Source organism: Chinchilla lanigera, unplaced genomic scaffold (assembly GCF_000276665.1).
Source record: "Chinchilla lanigera isolate Chin_1 unplaced genomic scaffold, ChiLan1.0 scaffold00048, whole genome shotgun sequence".
Classification (NCBI taxonomy): Eukaryota; Metazoa; Chordata; class Mammalia; order Rodentia; family Chinchillidae; genus Chinchilla; species Chinchilla lanigera.
In genome coordinates this window covers 11540957-11557560 of record NW_004955449.1, presented here as the reverse complement: position 1 = coordinate 11557560, position 16604 = coordinate 11540957, and the positions used below count along the sequence as shown (strand labels likewise).

Here is a 16604-nt window from a genome sequence, read left to right as displayed (position 1 = left end):
AAACAAAACACAAAATGTGTGTACCTTAATTACAAGTTTCTTTCAATGCTATTTTGGCAACTATTGATTTTTTGTTTGTTTCTTTGTTTTTTCTTCGGGTACTTGGAATCGAACTCACGACCTTGTGCTTGCCAGGCAGGTGCTTTGCCTCTGAGCTAAATCCCCAGCACTTTGGCAACTATTTGAAATATTAACCCAATATGCACAAATTCAAAATAAAGATACATTGCCATTATCAGGAAAATATATAACAAATTATGCAAATACATATTAGGAACCATGGAATACTTTCCCTCTTATTTTGATTGTTAATTCTGAGAATGCTTTTGTAGGTGAATGTCTTCTATATTAAATTTTGCTACAAAAAGCTTGATCAAAAGGACTTCAATAACTTCTCTGCGCCAGTGATACTTTAGAAATTATTTATGTCAATAATTTTTAGTTCTTAAAATGAAGAAAATCAACAGATAACTTGAAATGATCCATAGCATTTAGCAGCAGCAGTGACTACAGCAAAGCTTTACAACAAAGGCGATACATATTTAAAGGTAAGTTCCCCTTGGTACTGCTCTGGAAAGGGCCTGCTTGGATTGGACTAACCTGCTGACAAACACATAAGAGAAGCCCAGACATCATAAGGATGCTACATACCACAAGATGACTGTGAACTGGATGAGACCCGCTTCCACCACCTAACTGAACACTGGAGCATTTTCAGGGTATTCCATGTGGTAATATTCTGTATTTTTCTTTCATATCACTTACTGTGAGTAGAGCTAATGGTGATTTCTTTTCTGGTGACATTCCCAGAGTAGAAACAAACTAACCCCTCCAAAACTTTTCTATCCCCTAAGGTCATTATTAAGATCCAAATTTTCTCACAGGAATCCCTTAAAATTAAAAAACAAAAAGGCTTTTACTAAAAAGTAAAAAAGAACAAAGGTATTTAAAATATTTGCATTTAATTGTGTTCATTTTGGAAATCAGACTAGATAAACTACAAGCTGATGAGTTACATGTGGTAAGTTTTGATAGAAAGCCCTCATTTAAGATGCATGATGAACTTCTACCTTCATTTTGGTTTTTCAATCCTTTTTACTGTGGATTTGTAAAACTTCCTACAGAGATGTCAGGGAACTTATCGAGAGTTTTTATTAAAACATAAAAACTCCACTCCACCTTGAGATAGTGGATTTTGGCGTCTCCGTAGAATATTGATATCCGAAAGTGTTTAAATGGGGAAAAAAAGCTCCACTAGAATTCAAGTTTCAAAGCTTTGTAATTTTATACACTGAAATCTGCTCTCAGAGTGTGATCCATAACCAATAGCAGCAACAGCATCTGAAAGCTCGTGAAAAAGGTAGAATGTCAGGCCCTACTCCACAATTATTGAATCAGCATCTGAATATCAATAAACCTCCTCCATATGGTTTAGCAGCATTGCATTAAAAAATAAACCCAACACACTGTACAACAGAAAGCAGTAAATCAATATACTATAAGCCTAAAAAGCTAGCAAACCTTAAAACGTACTGATACTATTTATACAAAAGACTGATACCTGATATATTTCAGTAGTTTATATAAATCTGCAGAAAGAACAGAAATAGCCTAATAGGAAAATGAATACAGAATCAATAACAATGCAAAGAAAAGGAACTTGCAAACATAGCTTAGCAGAAAAAAAGAAAATATCATTTGAATAGCAATTGAATCAGCAACAGATTACCAACTTTTGTAGAAGAAAATTCATGGTCATAAGGCACTCTCCTATACTGTGAGAGAAGGTGTATATATTCAATGTACAGTGCAATTTGACTTTATCAAGTGTGTTGAAATAATAAGTCATTTGAATCAGAAATTCTAATTGTGTATGTTTTTTAGAATGTAAGTTGCAAGACTAGTACAGAAAGATACCAATACATTATTCATAATGTCGTAATTTGGAACAATACTAAATGCTCAACAATTGGTTAATTAATTATACTGCATCCAAATGGTGGGACCATTAGTGGATCGTTAAAAGCCATCCTGTGGAGGAGCATCTATCAAGCACAGGAAATACGCCGTCACACATACATACCCAGCCACATGAAAAGACCGAGAAGACATGCATAAGTGGAAGAGCTATACTGTAGGAATATGAGCGATGTCTGTGTCTTTCTGTGCATCCCAAGTTTTCTGCAACTCAACTATGTCACTTTGAGAGTAGAAATAATAGAATACAGTGGCAAACAAGAGTCAGTTTGTACCACTTCACAAGATCCAGTTGTTAAAATTTCAAGAAAGTTGTAAGCCAACTCTTAAGAATGGCCTTTTAAAAAATTATGTAAACTACAATTAAATAAACTGAACTTTAAATGGGAGAAAACATGTAAACATCACTTTCTGATCATTTTACTAGATTTCACTATAATGTGTGATTTTGATTTGACTTCCCTGTACATAGACAGTGCAAAGGCTATGCTGTGGTATAGTATTATTGCTCAATTTTTCCCAGCCTGGTGACCAGGAACCTTAGGCAAAGCAGACTGAAATATTTACATCGCAGTTTTGGCAAATAATATTAGAAATAAAGGCTTTTTTCTTTGCCCCAGAGACCTATTTATTACAATAACACACCACTGACTTAATTATTTTTTGTGGAAATACATTGTGGGCATTTGGAAGGAAAGGAAAGAGGGGGATTCTCCTACCATGAGGATATTAAAGAAGGAAAAATGATTACTTTGTTCTTCCTGGGTTTTTCAGTATCAGAAAGTAGGGATGTTGGCACTTGGTCCTCATACCAATTAGTTACTGAAATTCAAGCCAATCTTACTTTAGTGTCTGTTCACCGTCCTCTTTAAAACAGCTGAACATCTCTGAGATCTCTGTCCATAAAAGCAGGGAGATGTAAGTGTCTTAATTATTTTGAGGAGCTTTGGGTGAACTAAAGTGATTAATGTATTTATTCTGGAAACTGGGCCGGTGGTAAATTTCAGTGGCACAAGCACGGGCCCAGGAAGTGCAAGGTCCTGAGTCAGATTCCCGGTAAAAAAAAGAAGTAATTTGGGAACCATGAAATATAGCACATGATTATGGTGGCAATCACATTAGAATGACCACAGATTTCTTTGTAAAATTGGAAACAAATATGTTCATATTTATAGCACATTTATGTTCATTTAATGAATTCATTTAACCAATTCATTTCAATTCATTTAAAATGGGTGAGCAGAAATTATTTTAATTTAATCTCGTAAAAATATTATTTTAATAAAAATTCTTACAAACTCCAGGGCCCACATCCCACCTTCTATGCTTAATAGATACTGATGTTGTTAATACCCCAACTGATTTTTCTGGAATAACAATTCTGGAAGTGTATGTAAAGCATCTACTTTTGTCAAATACCTGAAACTACAGAAGAATCTGCAAACGACGACTCTGAAAAATTACTCTCCACACCCCAGTCCTCCTTCTCTAGATTTGGCTGATCTGTGGCTGAAAGAAGCGACTCATTAACGTCAGGACCAGCTTCGTGCGGCAAATTCTCAATCTCTGTGAAGAAAAAATTAGATTGTAAATGACGAGCAACTGATTTTTATACTGTACAGTATATATAAATGTTACTGTCATTAAAAAAGAAATCAGCTATGAACTGGAGATTATCCGCACTTGCATACTTTGGAAATCTGAATATGAATTCAGAATATGAACTGAATTGTAATGCAAAATTGTATACAATATAAATAGTTATTATTGTTCTGAAAATAAAGCTGAATCCCCTGACAGAGATTTGCTGTAATACGCTTTAAAACTGTGACATTTTGAAAGGTTTAGAACGAGTGTTCTGTTATGACACAATATTTTTACTTTTAATATGAACACAGTGAGTAATTCTTTTTAATGATTACCTTTTATCTAACAAGGCAATATAACAACTATTATGCCAGTCATGAGGAACATGAGATGATCCCCCTTCTAACCATTTTCTTTAACATTAAGTCACTGACTCAGGGATTCAGAGTGACTTAAGGCTGAATTAATGGAAATGGAAATGCGGTGGATTTTCTGTAGCTTGCGCTCTTGCCATTTCGTTCCCTCGCTCTGCATGTTACCCATGATGATGTGCATCTGCTTTAATGTCAGATGAAATGCATGGATTCGGAATTCCTGGAGCATGTTTCCTTAATATACAAAGTCGCCTGTGTTTCCTCTTCCTCCTTTCCTCAGTCCCACCTTCCTGCCTTTCAGCCCTCAGCCAGTGTATCCTGAGTGTTTCAGCAAGGGCCTCTGTGCAGTGCAAGAGAAACAATTTCTGCTCCTTCTGAAACTACAATCTGTCAGAGAAATCAGATGCCATAAAGAAAGAAAAAATTTTTTGTATTACTAGATCTTGAACCTAGGGTCTCTTTTATATTTTTATGTATTTATTTATTTATTCATTCTTTATTTTGAGAGAGGGCCTTGGTAAGATGTCCAGTGTGGGGTCAGGCTCAGGGTGCTCTTACCTCGGCCTCCCAAAGTGCGAGGATTGGAGGTGTGTGCCAACACACCTAGGAACATTCCTTAAAGTATGATTTCAAATTAACCCTCTCCCCGTTAAAATAGAAAGGGGAAATGCATCCAACTTTGCATGGAGAATTTGCTGGACAAAATGGCTCAGACTTCAGATAAAAAGCCAACATGACAATGTTTAAAGGTAGTTGTTCTGTATATCTGGGCTTTGTAATTACAGTAGCCAATACATTTGGGGTTATCATAAAGCACTTTATACATACCAAGTCATTTAATGTGCAAAATAAATCTAGGTGAGCAGTGATATTATAATCCTCATTTTACCCATGAGCAAAGTGAGGTCGTGTTCTTGGCCAGAGGTCACAAATCCAGGGGCAGAGCTAGGAGCGGATGGGCCGAAGGAGCCAGGGTCCTACACCGGTCTGTCAGCTGCTACACCAACACCCCACAGACCGATTATTTAAAAGAGAGAGATTTACTTCTCAGGGTTCTCTTTCTGGAATGTTCTCAGCTACCTTCACAGTGTCCTCACAAGAGGAAGAGAAAAAGAGATGCTTCTCGTTCTTCCTTTTCTTGTAAAACCACAATTACCCTGACATAGCGTCTCACCTTTATGACCTCATAACTTTAATTACTCCTAAACATAATATCTCCAGATATAGTTGTACTATGGGTTAGGGCTCCAATCTATGATTTTGGGGACCCTACAGCTTCTTCCACAACATATCTCCATTGCATGCAAAATATATTCATCTGTCTCAAAGCCTCAAATGGCTTAACTTGTTCTAGAATCAAAATAGTATCTAAATTAGATCAGTATAAGACTCTAGGTGTGATTCAGCCTCAGGTAAATTCTCTTCCACCTCCAGCTTTATATTCATGAAGCCATTCAATTTAGGTGATTCCAAAATGTAAATGTGGCACAGACTAATATACACACTCCATTCCAAAAAAAATGTTTTTCATATGCACATGCGTGCACACACACACACACACACACAAACGAAAGGAAGAAGAGATTTACCATAAATAAGACTAAAACCTAGCAAGACAAATTCCATCAGATTTTAAAACTCAAGAACAGTTCTCTTTGAACCCTGCCCCACCAATAAAACAGCAACCAAAGAAACAAAAACAGGACTGGGTGTGGTGGAATACCCCTGTAATCCCAGAATTTGAGAGGCTGAAGCACGATTCCTGCAAGTCAGAGACCAGCCTGGGCTATAAAGTGAGTCCAAGGCGAGCCTGAACTACACAGTGAGAGTCTATCTCAAAAAAACAAACAAATCCAGGAGGGGTGGCACACGCCTGCCATGCTATAATGCCAGCACTCCCGAGGCTGAGGCAGGAGGATCACTGCAAGTTCAAGGCCAGCCTGAGCTACATCGTGAGTACCAGGCCAGCCTGCACTACAAAATGAGACCCTCTCACAAAACAAAACAAAACAAAACAAAACAAAACAAAACAAAACAAAACACATATAAACCAAAAAACAAAATCAAACCAAAGGAAAAGAAAAAACAAACAAGCGTAACAACCAAACAAACAGAACATCATTCTTTGGTTTGATACTCTGCCCTCGGAGCCCACTAGGGTGGTGGAACCATGCCAGGCCCCTTTTGCTGAGAATCTTGCCCTCAGAGAGTCTGTGAATTATGTCCACCTGGGAGGCACCTCATCCAACCCAAATATGCAGCTACATCCTTTGCAACCAAGGGGAAAAAAAGCTCTGCCCCCTTGGCCCTGGGGCTACTGGCAGCCCTGACAAGCTCTGAATTGCCTTGGGGTTACTCTGCCTTTCCTAAGGAATAGCACCTATCCACAGCCAAACGGCTTCAACAGAAGTGCAATAGCTTCTCTTCGTTCCATTCAGTTTTCTCTGTTCCCTGTAAGCAAATTGACAGGGTCTCTACTGGCACAGTGACATCTTTATTCCTGGCTTCTGCTGAAATGAGGAAGTATGTGATTCACTCCCATAATCTCTTTATCAAATACAGTATCTGTCCAGTCTCACAATAATGTTCCATTCAGAACACACGCTCGTAACTTTCTGTAATGTGCACAGGCTGAGAAATTCTCAACTCTTCAAATTCTGGTCCTTTCTGAGTTAACAGCTGCTTCTTTAGCTCACATTCTCTTATGGATTTTACCATAAGCAGTCAAGAAAAAACCACTCCTCAAACAATTTGTTCTGAAATCTTCCCTGCTAAATACTGTATCCAGTTTCACTACCTGTAAGATCTACCTTTCCCAAAATATTAGAACATTCTTTCATCCAGTTCTTTGCCATGTTATAAGGATCACTTTTCTTCCAGTTTTTGATGAAATTGCTCATTTCCTTCTAGGAACTAAGCAGAATCACCCTTAATATCTATACTGCTAGCATCCACCTCAGTGTCTTCCTCTTTCTCCCCATTACCGGTTCTGAAGTCACTTGCACATGCCTACGGGTATATATTTTCTAAAGTAGGACCATGATGTTTGGCACCAAAATGCACATTAGTTAGCTCAGGCTATGAGAACAAAAATAGCACAGACTGCATGCCCTAACCAACAAATTCCCCACAAGTTTGGAGATTGGTCATCCAAGTGCAAGGGGACAGCAGACCTAGAGATGTCTCCTTTCTTGAGTTGCAGATGGCTGCCTTCTCACTGTGTTGGTTCACAACAGGGAACCTGAGATCTCTGTGCTCTTGCTCTTGTAAGGCCATAGTTCTACTGTATGAAGGCCTCACCCCTGTGACCTCAGGTAGCCATAATCACTTCTTCATTCCCTATCTCCAGATACAGCCACACTGAGGGTTAAGGTTTCACCATGTACATTGTGAGAGGGCACAGCCTAGCTCCTCAGAGCTCATCTCTCAGTGCTTGAGCTCGTCATGACAACAGCCACAGGTACATGTGCTCCTGGCATCAAGGCCTGCCAGAAGCACACACAGTATTTATAACCCTGACTGTCCTGACTGGGTTTTCTGAGGAAACGAAAAGGACACTCACATAGAATGAATTGGTGAAGAGCGAGTCGGAATGGAGGTGGTGGTGGCAGAAGAGGCCATAGGGTTTGGCATCTATTCAATCTCCTAAAGGAGCTTAGAGACTCATTTCTGCCGCATCCACTGTCTGCATAATAGACCAGACGGCTGAGTTAGCATCCGTCATCAGCCACATTAGTGGAAAGGGGAGAAAACTCCGGCTGCAAGTGGACACCGCTGTGGACCCAGGGAGGGGGAAAAAGAAGATGGGTAATTGGTGCTGGTTTGTTTCGTTTTTTGTTTTTTATTTTGTAATCAGACCATTCCTATTTTTATGAAGTACTTGGTTTTGGCCAAAGAGTAGATATGGTTGGGCTGAGGGAATCAGAATAAATTAGTCTCAGAGCCATTCTTAAACAGACTCACAAACACCTAATCATAGTGTGAAGTTATGGCATATAAGGGACATATTAAGGAAGGCAGGAAGATACGATATGGGTGTAGTAAGGTGTGCTGAAAAACAGGCATTACTTTGGATTTACTAGATATACTCCACCTAGACTGCTTTTGTTTAAAAAACTAGAATTTGGCCAGGCATGAGGGTGCATGCCTGTAATCCCAGCAGTAGGGAGGCTGAGGCAGGAGGATCATTGCAAGTTTGAGACCAACCTGGGCTACAAAGTGAGCTCAAGCCCAGCCTGAACTGTATAGGGAGACCCTATGTCTCAAAAAAAAAAAAAAACCAAAAAACAAAAAGCCCTAAAAAAGTGTCATTTGAATAAGACACTAAACATCTATAAGGTACCTAGTAAAGTGGAACTTAAAAGTATCTCAGTGGACTAGGTTTATAGCTAGGCGTATGGTCAGCGGTAGAGTGCTTGCCTCGCTTGCATAAGGCTCTGTGTTTGATCCTCAGCAGTGCCAGAAAGAAAAAAAGAAGTCTTAGAAAGAAAATAATCTCACATTTGGTTCTATGTCAGGAGGACGGGGAAGACACTCTGAAGGAGATCTATTCTACATTCTTTTCTAAACAATGATCCCACTGGGCAGAAACATAAAATGAATAGATGCCCTCTAGCAAGACCGGTAAAACAAGATCTCTGTGGTCTAAAAAACTGTCCTTTGAAACATTCCTTGACATAATGAGGCCAAAATTGCCTCGGAAACAACAAAAAATCTAGATTATTACCATTTTCCATTTAAATTCAAGTTCTAAAATGACTGTCAGGGGCTGGGGATTTAGCTCAGCGGCACAGTGACTGCCTGGCGAGCACAAGGTCATGAGTTCGATTCCCGCACCAGGAAAAAAAAAAAAAAAATGACTGTCAATAGATGGTAATCATCTCATGGGGGTCGTGGAAAGACATGTAACATGAGATGGGATGGTCTAGACTAGGGTCCGACTTCAGTTTTGAAGTGCAAGATCGATTTGGCCCTACACCTCTGACAACAAGCCCGTTCAGACTTAGCCGACTGGCAATAGACTTATGCTATGGGAAAGTGACCGGGAAATGACAGATACACGGGAGAAAAAGTCATCTAGATGGTGCAAATAAGTGGCACCACTGAGGCCCCTCTAGCGAACCAGAGCAATTCAAGTATGTATGGTGCTTAATGTGCAGTGATTTTCATACCACTACGCTTCGTGGGACAAATGGAAACAGTGACAGAAACCCTGGACCTCGCTGATAGAAAGACCATGGGATTTCTATCTGACTTTTAAAAGCTAGATGGAGCACCTTTGACTAGGCTTCCCCAATTCTGGAATAATTCCAGAGAGAACAGATAGCTAGCTGTGTGGTCTTCTGAGTATTTTACTTTTTGTTGACCTCCAGCATATGACACTGAGCAGGGCTTGCATGGGGGTAAAGAACAGTGCCCTCACCTGGCCATTTGGTTACACTGCACTCCTCTTTGCCCCTTGCATATAGGTTTATTAGTGCCATTTTATAGTTCTTAGCAGTGTAATACCTCACATTAAAATATTTGACTGTCTCTTTCCCCCCTCCTCTCCTTCTTTGTCTCCTGTTCTTCTCCCTGTGTCTGTTTCTCACTTTCTAAGTACAGTTACACATGTGCACCCAAAAAAGCAATGAAACAATGACAGTAGAAACAGAATTTGCTGGTGGATGCACCACAGGATTATTGTCTGAATTTTTTTTATACTACTAGAAGGTGATTTATTTAAAGGTGGAGAAAAAGAAGAGAGAGAGATGATAGACAGATACGTAGGATGAGTAGGGAACGTTCGAAAGTGAAATACTATTGCTTGACATTTAAAAGCTGAATGAGCCACTTTTAAGTGACTAAAATAAATACAGTCATATATTTCCTCATTTCAAACTGTTGGAAAAACTTAAACTATTTCATAAAATGATACACTATGGAACATAATGTATTATGTCTTCAATAATTTAGTTATTTTGGTTCACTGCTTACATTTTTTTTACACCATCGATGACTGTCTGCTTTTACAATGCATATGTAATTCAGAAAATTTAGTGTGAATCTCACTCCACTGAAAGGTATGGTGCATGGGAATAGAGACTTTGTAGTCACATTTAACACCTCATCCTTGGCACCTAGAACAGTTGTAAACACACTGGGCATGTGTTCACTGAATGACTGAATGAGGGAAGGGACAGGGAGTATGCTTGCAATGATTATAACACAAGTAATTTGTTAACAATTAACTGAATTTGTCTTATATATGATAGCTTTGAAAACACAGAATAAATACTGTGAAAATTAAGGTGGTAGTTTAAATTAGATTGACAGTTAATATTTGCAAAAGATCTATAAATAGTATTATTATTATTATCGAATATTTTAAAAATTCATATTAAGTAAGGTTGAAATATTTTGACAATTGATATGCCCTTTACCAAATGGTTTAAGAAACTGAAAGGGTAAATAAAACCCTAAAGGTATAATAGATACTGTGAAAGGGAGAGAAACTGCTCAAAAGGAAAGAACCACTGGGATGGGGGAAAGGAGAAAAGAAAGAAGGAAGGGAGCAATATACACATATACACACAAGAGGGCTAAAACAATTGTACTGCTAATTCCTGTTGGTTTATTGAAAGGAACATTTAATGCTTAATTGTTTGGTCAATTTTGCATGCCTATATCTGGTAATCTGACCAACTACTTTGAAGATAACAATACGCAATATAACAACCATTGTTACTTTCCTAGCATCTTGTTTTGAAATTCTGTACCATTTTTATTGTTTTTTATTCTGTTTAAAATAAAAGAATGAAAATATTCAGAAGAATATGAAACAGAGTTACAATAAGTACTATAATGTTTTCTTGCAATTTGTTTGTGTGTTTTGTAATGTTCAAAATATCTTCATAAAAGTTTCAGCCTGTTACCACGTTTCCAAAGTAAGACTGACAGCAGACTGTTGGTTGAACTGGAAGTCAACCACCAATATCCTGGCCTTGCTTGCTGAACTTTGTGGTCTCTGATAAGTTAATTCGTTTCTCAAGCATCAGATTCCTCTTTTGTAAAGGAGATTAAAGTAAGTGATTGATCAAATCCCTTCTCACTATAAAATTTCGAATCTAAAAATCTTGACATTTGGCATTATGTTTACAAGCTTCATTTTAAATTCTCAATCACTAGGCCAAAATGTGCAAAATCTTCCTTAGTAAAGTGGGAAATACCTGCATTGCTTTCGGAGTAATCAACACCTGTTAACTCTAGGACAAGGGCACTATTTCCTGTTTGATGAAGAATTTGCAGAAACGTGGAAAACCAGTTTTCTTTCTTCACAATCCTTTTCAGCAGCTCTCTCACACCTGATTCATTTCCATTATTTTCTGCAGCAGAAATCTATTTTAAGAGAAAAATAGAGTCAAAGAACATGAAACATCTTATGAATAAATGTAAACAGAAAATATCCTTTCAGAAAGTTGAACAAAGCATAATTTAAAAAAGGATTATATTTGAATACTAAAGAAAATAGCAGTACTACTAGTAGCAATTCTGGAGTTTATCTGCAAAGGACATCTTTCAACTAAGCAACTTTTTCAATATGCACCATTTTTTAAAGTCATTGAGATACTGAAATCTGACATTTAGGAAATGAATGTTTTACTTCAGCCATTCTGAATATGGGCCGCAAGACAAAGGATCTGTAATCTGTAGCCATGTTATGTTTCTTTCCACCCATTTTTTTCTCTATATCTAAGACTTGCTCTTTCTTTCCAACCTGTGAAGTTCACGAGGGCAAAAATCGTGTATTTCTTCTCTAAGTCTTCTTTCTTCTCTATCAGCTTCATCAAGAAAATATTATTAAAACAGACCTATATTTTTGCCTATTTAACAATTGCATTATTTGTTATTTCTATAAGAATTTTCCCAAATGTTGTTTACTTAATGTTATGAGAATTTTATTATGAAGGAGATAATAAGTTATGAGGAAGAATATATTTTTATATCCATCGATTATGATCATGAGTTGTTATTTGCATTTCATTTTATATTAATCTAGCAAAACTTTGAAAAATGTGGATCACTTGTGCTATCATTATCACTGCGCATCTTCCCAGATGCTAAAAGGGCAACCAAATGGATGACACTAACATAAGCCACACAGCACCGGAAGATAGCAGGACATTATTAGCTTTCTGTGGCATTGGGCAAACCACTTAATTTCCATGAGCCCCACTTTCTCCACGTGGAAAGCAAAGCAACTGAAAAGACATTCTAGGATTTCCCCATCTTAGTTGCATGTTAGACTCATCAGCGAGGATTTTGAAAATGTTTATGTCTAGCAACTACCCCTAAGGGATTCTGATTTCCTTTGTCTATGTTGGGAACCCATCCAATTTTTTGAACAATTTTGCAGCAGTCTCACGTGTTTCTAATCTTCATCCTACATGAGAAACAATGATTTAGATGTTGTTTAAGTGTCTTCTTAATATCTGCTGGTCATATGTGTAATTTGCATTTTTCAGATTAGTTTTTTTTTCCTATAAAATGTATGTATTTTCATACTCTAAAACCTCGTAATGTCAGAGATTTGTTAGCATCGCAACAAATGTCTGGCATAAATTTGGTACTGTATTAGCTATCAATAAGTGGACTGGGAAAATTATTTACTTTGACAAACACTCCGCCAGCAGACACTATTTAGTACAGAAGTGTTCAGTACAATCTCTGCTTAAAGAATATTTTAGTCTTACTTCCTAGTAGTTTAAGAATGCTGTTCTGAAGACTGGATATACTAACCTAGAAGCACTGCAAGAGGTAGCGAAACTACTTTTGCAGATCAGAACTTCAAGATAAAGATATTTAGTTACATCTTTAAGATCTCCAACTAATAAGTGGCAGAAGTAAAATTTTTTCCTAGGATTTATAGGCTGAAATCTGCCTTCTTGAGCAATAATTTTAGCTAATAAATGTCTCCAATTTTAGGTTTAGTTTCTGGCAAGTAATGGTTAAAATGACTCTGAACTTAATAAAATTTAAGAGATTTCAGTCCATGTCATCCATAGCACTTTCTAAGTAGTTGCACACTCATTTCCTAATTTTTCCTGTGAATTCATCAATCTCCTTATAGAAATTCTTTATCTCCTCTGGTGTTTGTAAGTCTTTGTTATCTGCCGATTGGAGAATTGATTGCTATAGACATAAAGAAGACTGATTTCAGCATCTTATTATAACTGAAAACATTCCTATTTTTTATTAATCCATCCTTCAGTCAGGTTAAAATATATCTAACAAGAGGAATCAAAAAGAATTTCTCTAAAGAGGGTGACTAGGACATTGTAAAGAATGCTTTTATTAAAAATCTAAGCATATTTTATCTTTTAAATTTTCTTTATGTATTAATCTGTCAAATTGATTTTTACTTCAGAATCACACTTGTAAAGTTTTCTTTACCTCACTGAGCTTGGAATTTGAGAATCACATTGGCCTGATCTCCCACAAGAATAATATCTGTGCAGTTTAGTAGTCGCATCAAGATTTGGAATTTTTTGATAAATCTTTTCAATTTCTCTCATTTGAAATTTCAAAATTCCCTTTGGAATGAAGTTAAAAATGTCTAGATACACTGTTGACTAATTTATGGAGTATAGAATGTAGATGATTTTGTGAGAAAAACAACCCAAGACTTTCATGTTCTAAATTCTTTGATATATTTTTCTTTCCAACACAAATCAATGGAGAAACCAATGACATTTTCATAAAATACTGGCTTACTTAAAAAAGTATACTTTTTAATAAAAATGCTTCCTTTCCCTCTTCTGATAACCTTAGATAGATACTGTATTTAAATATCATTCTGATCTTTGAATCTAGCAGAGTTCAACTCTCATGGAACAGTATATCTGCAAGCAAAATTTACATCTTAAAAACAAAGAATTTTTTTTCATGCATAATGAAAGGAACATTGCCAAAGTGGTACAGTTAAATTCCTATTCTCTTTTCCTTTTCCTTCCATTCTTCCTCACCTCCACTTTTCTCTCCTCCCCTCCTCTTCTTCATTTCCCCTCCTTTCCCCCACTGCCTCCTCCTCCTTCCTTTCTCGCCTTCCTCTCCTTACTGCTTCCAAAAAGTATGTCTTCCCTAATTTCCCTAACAATACAATGAGCTAGGGGAGACTTATTTGGACACTCAGTTTCATGTTGGAATTGGACTCAGGTTCTAGCTGGATCAGTCCTGGTATCTCTGGTTCCCCTACATAAATGGAAGGTGTATGGGGGCACCAGGACTACAGGTGTTTGATATTTTCAGCCAGCTGTAAAACATGTGCTTCTCTTCAGCTGTTCAAACTGTTATTACAACTATGGAGGGCCGGGGATATAGCTCAGCAGCATAAGTGCCGGCCTGGCAAGTACAAGGCCCTGAGTTCGATTCCCAGTAGCAAAAAAAACCAACCAACCAAACCAAAAGAACCTTATGGAAAGACTTATATAATCACTTCTATTCCAGAGTTCATCCCATCTAAGTGAGTATATGTGCCAAGTTCTCATTGAGCCTCTTGAAAAAATCAGAGCAGCACAGGGAAATGCCTTTACTGTTAAGGATCACCCCCTATGATTTATAACATGACTCTTGTATTTATTGCTGAGTTCCTAGAATTTAGAATAATGCCTCACAGACAGTAGACATTCATTAACTATTGGTTGGAAGAATGAACTCTGATTAACACTATGACGTAAACTCCAGGGATGCACAGGCCATGTCTGCTTTTGTCTTACCTTCCCACCACTAGCACAGTGTCTGGCACAAAGATGCCACACAAAAGCTCAACCTGAATGAATGAGTAAATCGGTGAATTAAATATGTTCTTTGGATACTCATTGGACACAGAAGAAAGTCTCAGAGGATTTTCAAAAGCCATGCTGTAACTGGGGGCAGGAGTTGAAAGATGGAGGCGGAGTTGCTCAACTAAATAGTGGACCTAATAAATGCCTATTAGGGTACCAGAAAAAATGAAAAATAAAAGAACACTTTTAGAAGACTGGATTAATTATTTCCATTGAGGTCAAATTTTGACATTAATTTTAAATTGTGAAAAATCAAATTTGTAAATCTAGTGACCATCATTCACCCATTCCCCAATGCTTGCTTGGCAATCCAATTTAGCACATCATGTCTTTCAACTCTTATTCCAGAAAACTTTTGAAAATAAATTCAAGTAATCAGTACTTTTCAAGTCCTGAACCCACTCTGAGCCTTGGTTGAGTTTTGGAACCTTAAAAGATGAAAGACAGTTTTTCATTCAAAGAAGTTTTGTCCAGGGATTTTAAGATGCGGATCTGAATTTTTACATGGGAGATGCACCGACACTCTGAAACTATAACTTTACAAGGAAATGTAACTAGATGAATGAAAATAAAAGTCAATATAACGATATCAAATAGTTTTTTATTATTTATAAAGTTTTTCTTAAATCACTAATTATCATTTGATGTTAACTAAAATACTGAGAGAAAAGAAATTACTATGATGCTCATTTTCATGAATAAAGTTAGGATGGGGGAATTTAAATAACTTGCCAAAGTTATACATATATTAAAAAGCAAAGGTAGACCTCAAATCCATGTCTTTCCATTCTAAATTCTTATGATTTTCACTTCATATCTTGATCTTGTAAGGGAAATATCAACGATCCTTTTATGAACCGAGATTCTCCCAAAAGTAATGCTTCTTTTCTATTATTGTCATAGCTCATTTTGGGAAGTGATAATGTAAAATGATGCATATAAAAATTATTAGCCACTTATAGAAACACTATTGCTCCTTAGAGAACCTGAAATATATAGCTTTTCACTCTTTAAGGCCTCTTTACAGAAGGAATCTGAAAGAAAAATTGGTTACTTTGCCCTTAACTGCTCCCAGTACATGCAAGTCCCTTACTCTCTGTTTTCTCTGTGTCAAATCCCTTGCATTACTGTTAGCTGCCTCCAAGTCTGCCAGAATCAAGAACTTGGATAAAATGTAGCTGGCAGAAATGGAATCCAGGCAAGACAAAAGTGATGCTGATAGGCAGAAGTATTTAGAGTAAATACGGAGAAGTGCTGTTTCACTGGCAATCGGGACATCATACCCACGAAACACAAACAGCTTTGTGGTGTTACTGGACTCTGTTGCTTCTGGACTTCCTAACAGCTACTGTGGCTGGAAATGCCATCTTCCAACTCCAGCTGGCTTGAAGGCTGCATACTTTCTTCCAAATTAAGATTCTGCCACAGTGATGTACACATTTGTCATATCCAGCTGGACTACTATAATGCGTTCTAGTTGGTTCTCAATACACAAAATGACATAAATGCTACAGACAACAGTGAAAGTAATTTACTTGTTGAGAAAACTGGTCATCAAATTTGGATGCAAATTGGGTCTTTGGATATGGCCTGTGGCTGTCAAGTCTACAAAGGACCATAAACTTCAGTTACTAAAGGCCAACTTGGACCAAAGGTTATGTCCAATCAATCTGGTGCTCAAACATTGTCATGAAGATACAACTGATGAACCAAAAAGAAAAAAATCATAATCATAACAAAGTATAGACAAAACTTTGACTTGTAGTGATGAGTTTATTTGTTTAAATGCCTTTCAAGACTTATGACCCTGAATAAATCAGGTTCAAATAGGTCAGCCTTTATA

At 37.2% G+C, this 16604-nt stretch overlaps 1 protein-coding gene across 1 annotated transcript in view; it reads right to left on the bottom strand.

Annotated features, from left to right (window-relative positions):
* Ifih1 (interferon induced with helicase C domain 1) overlaps positions 1–16604 on the bottom strand; it is a 57634-nt gene that overhangs the window by 38942 nt on the left and 2088 nt on the right. The window contains exons 2-3 of the mRNA XM_005393309.2: positions 11147–11315; positions 3397–3543 (exon numbers count right to left, since the gene is read on the bottom strand). Of these exons, the coding sequence (XP_005393366.1) occupies positions 3397–3543; positions 11147–11315 (316 nt within the window). The remainder of the gene's footprint in view (positions 1–3396; positions 3544–11146; positions 11316–16604) is intronic.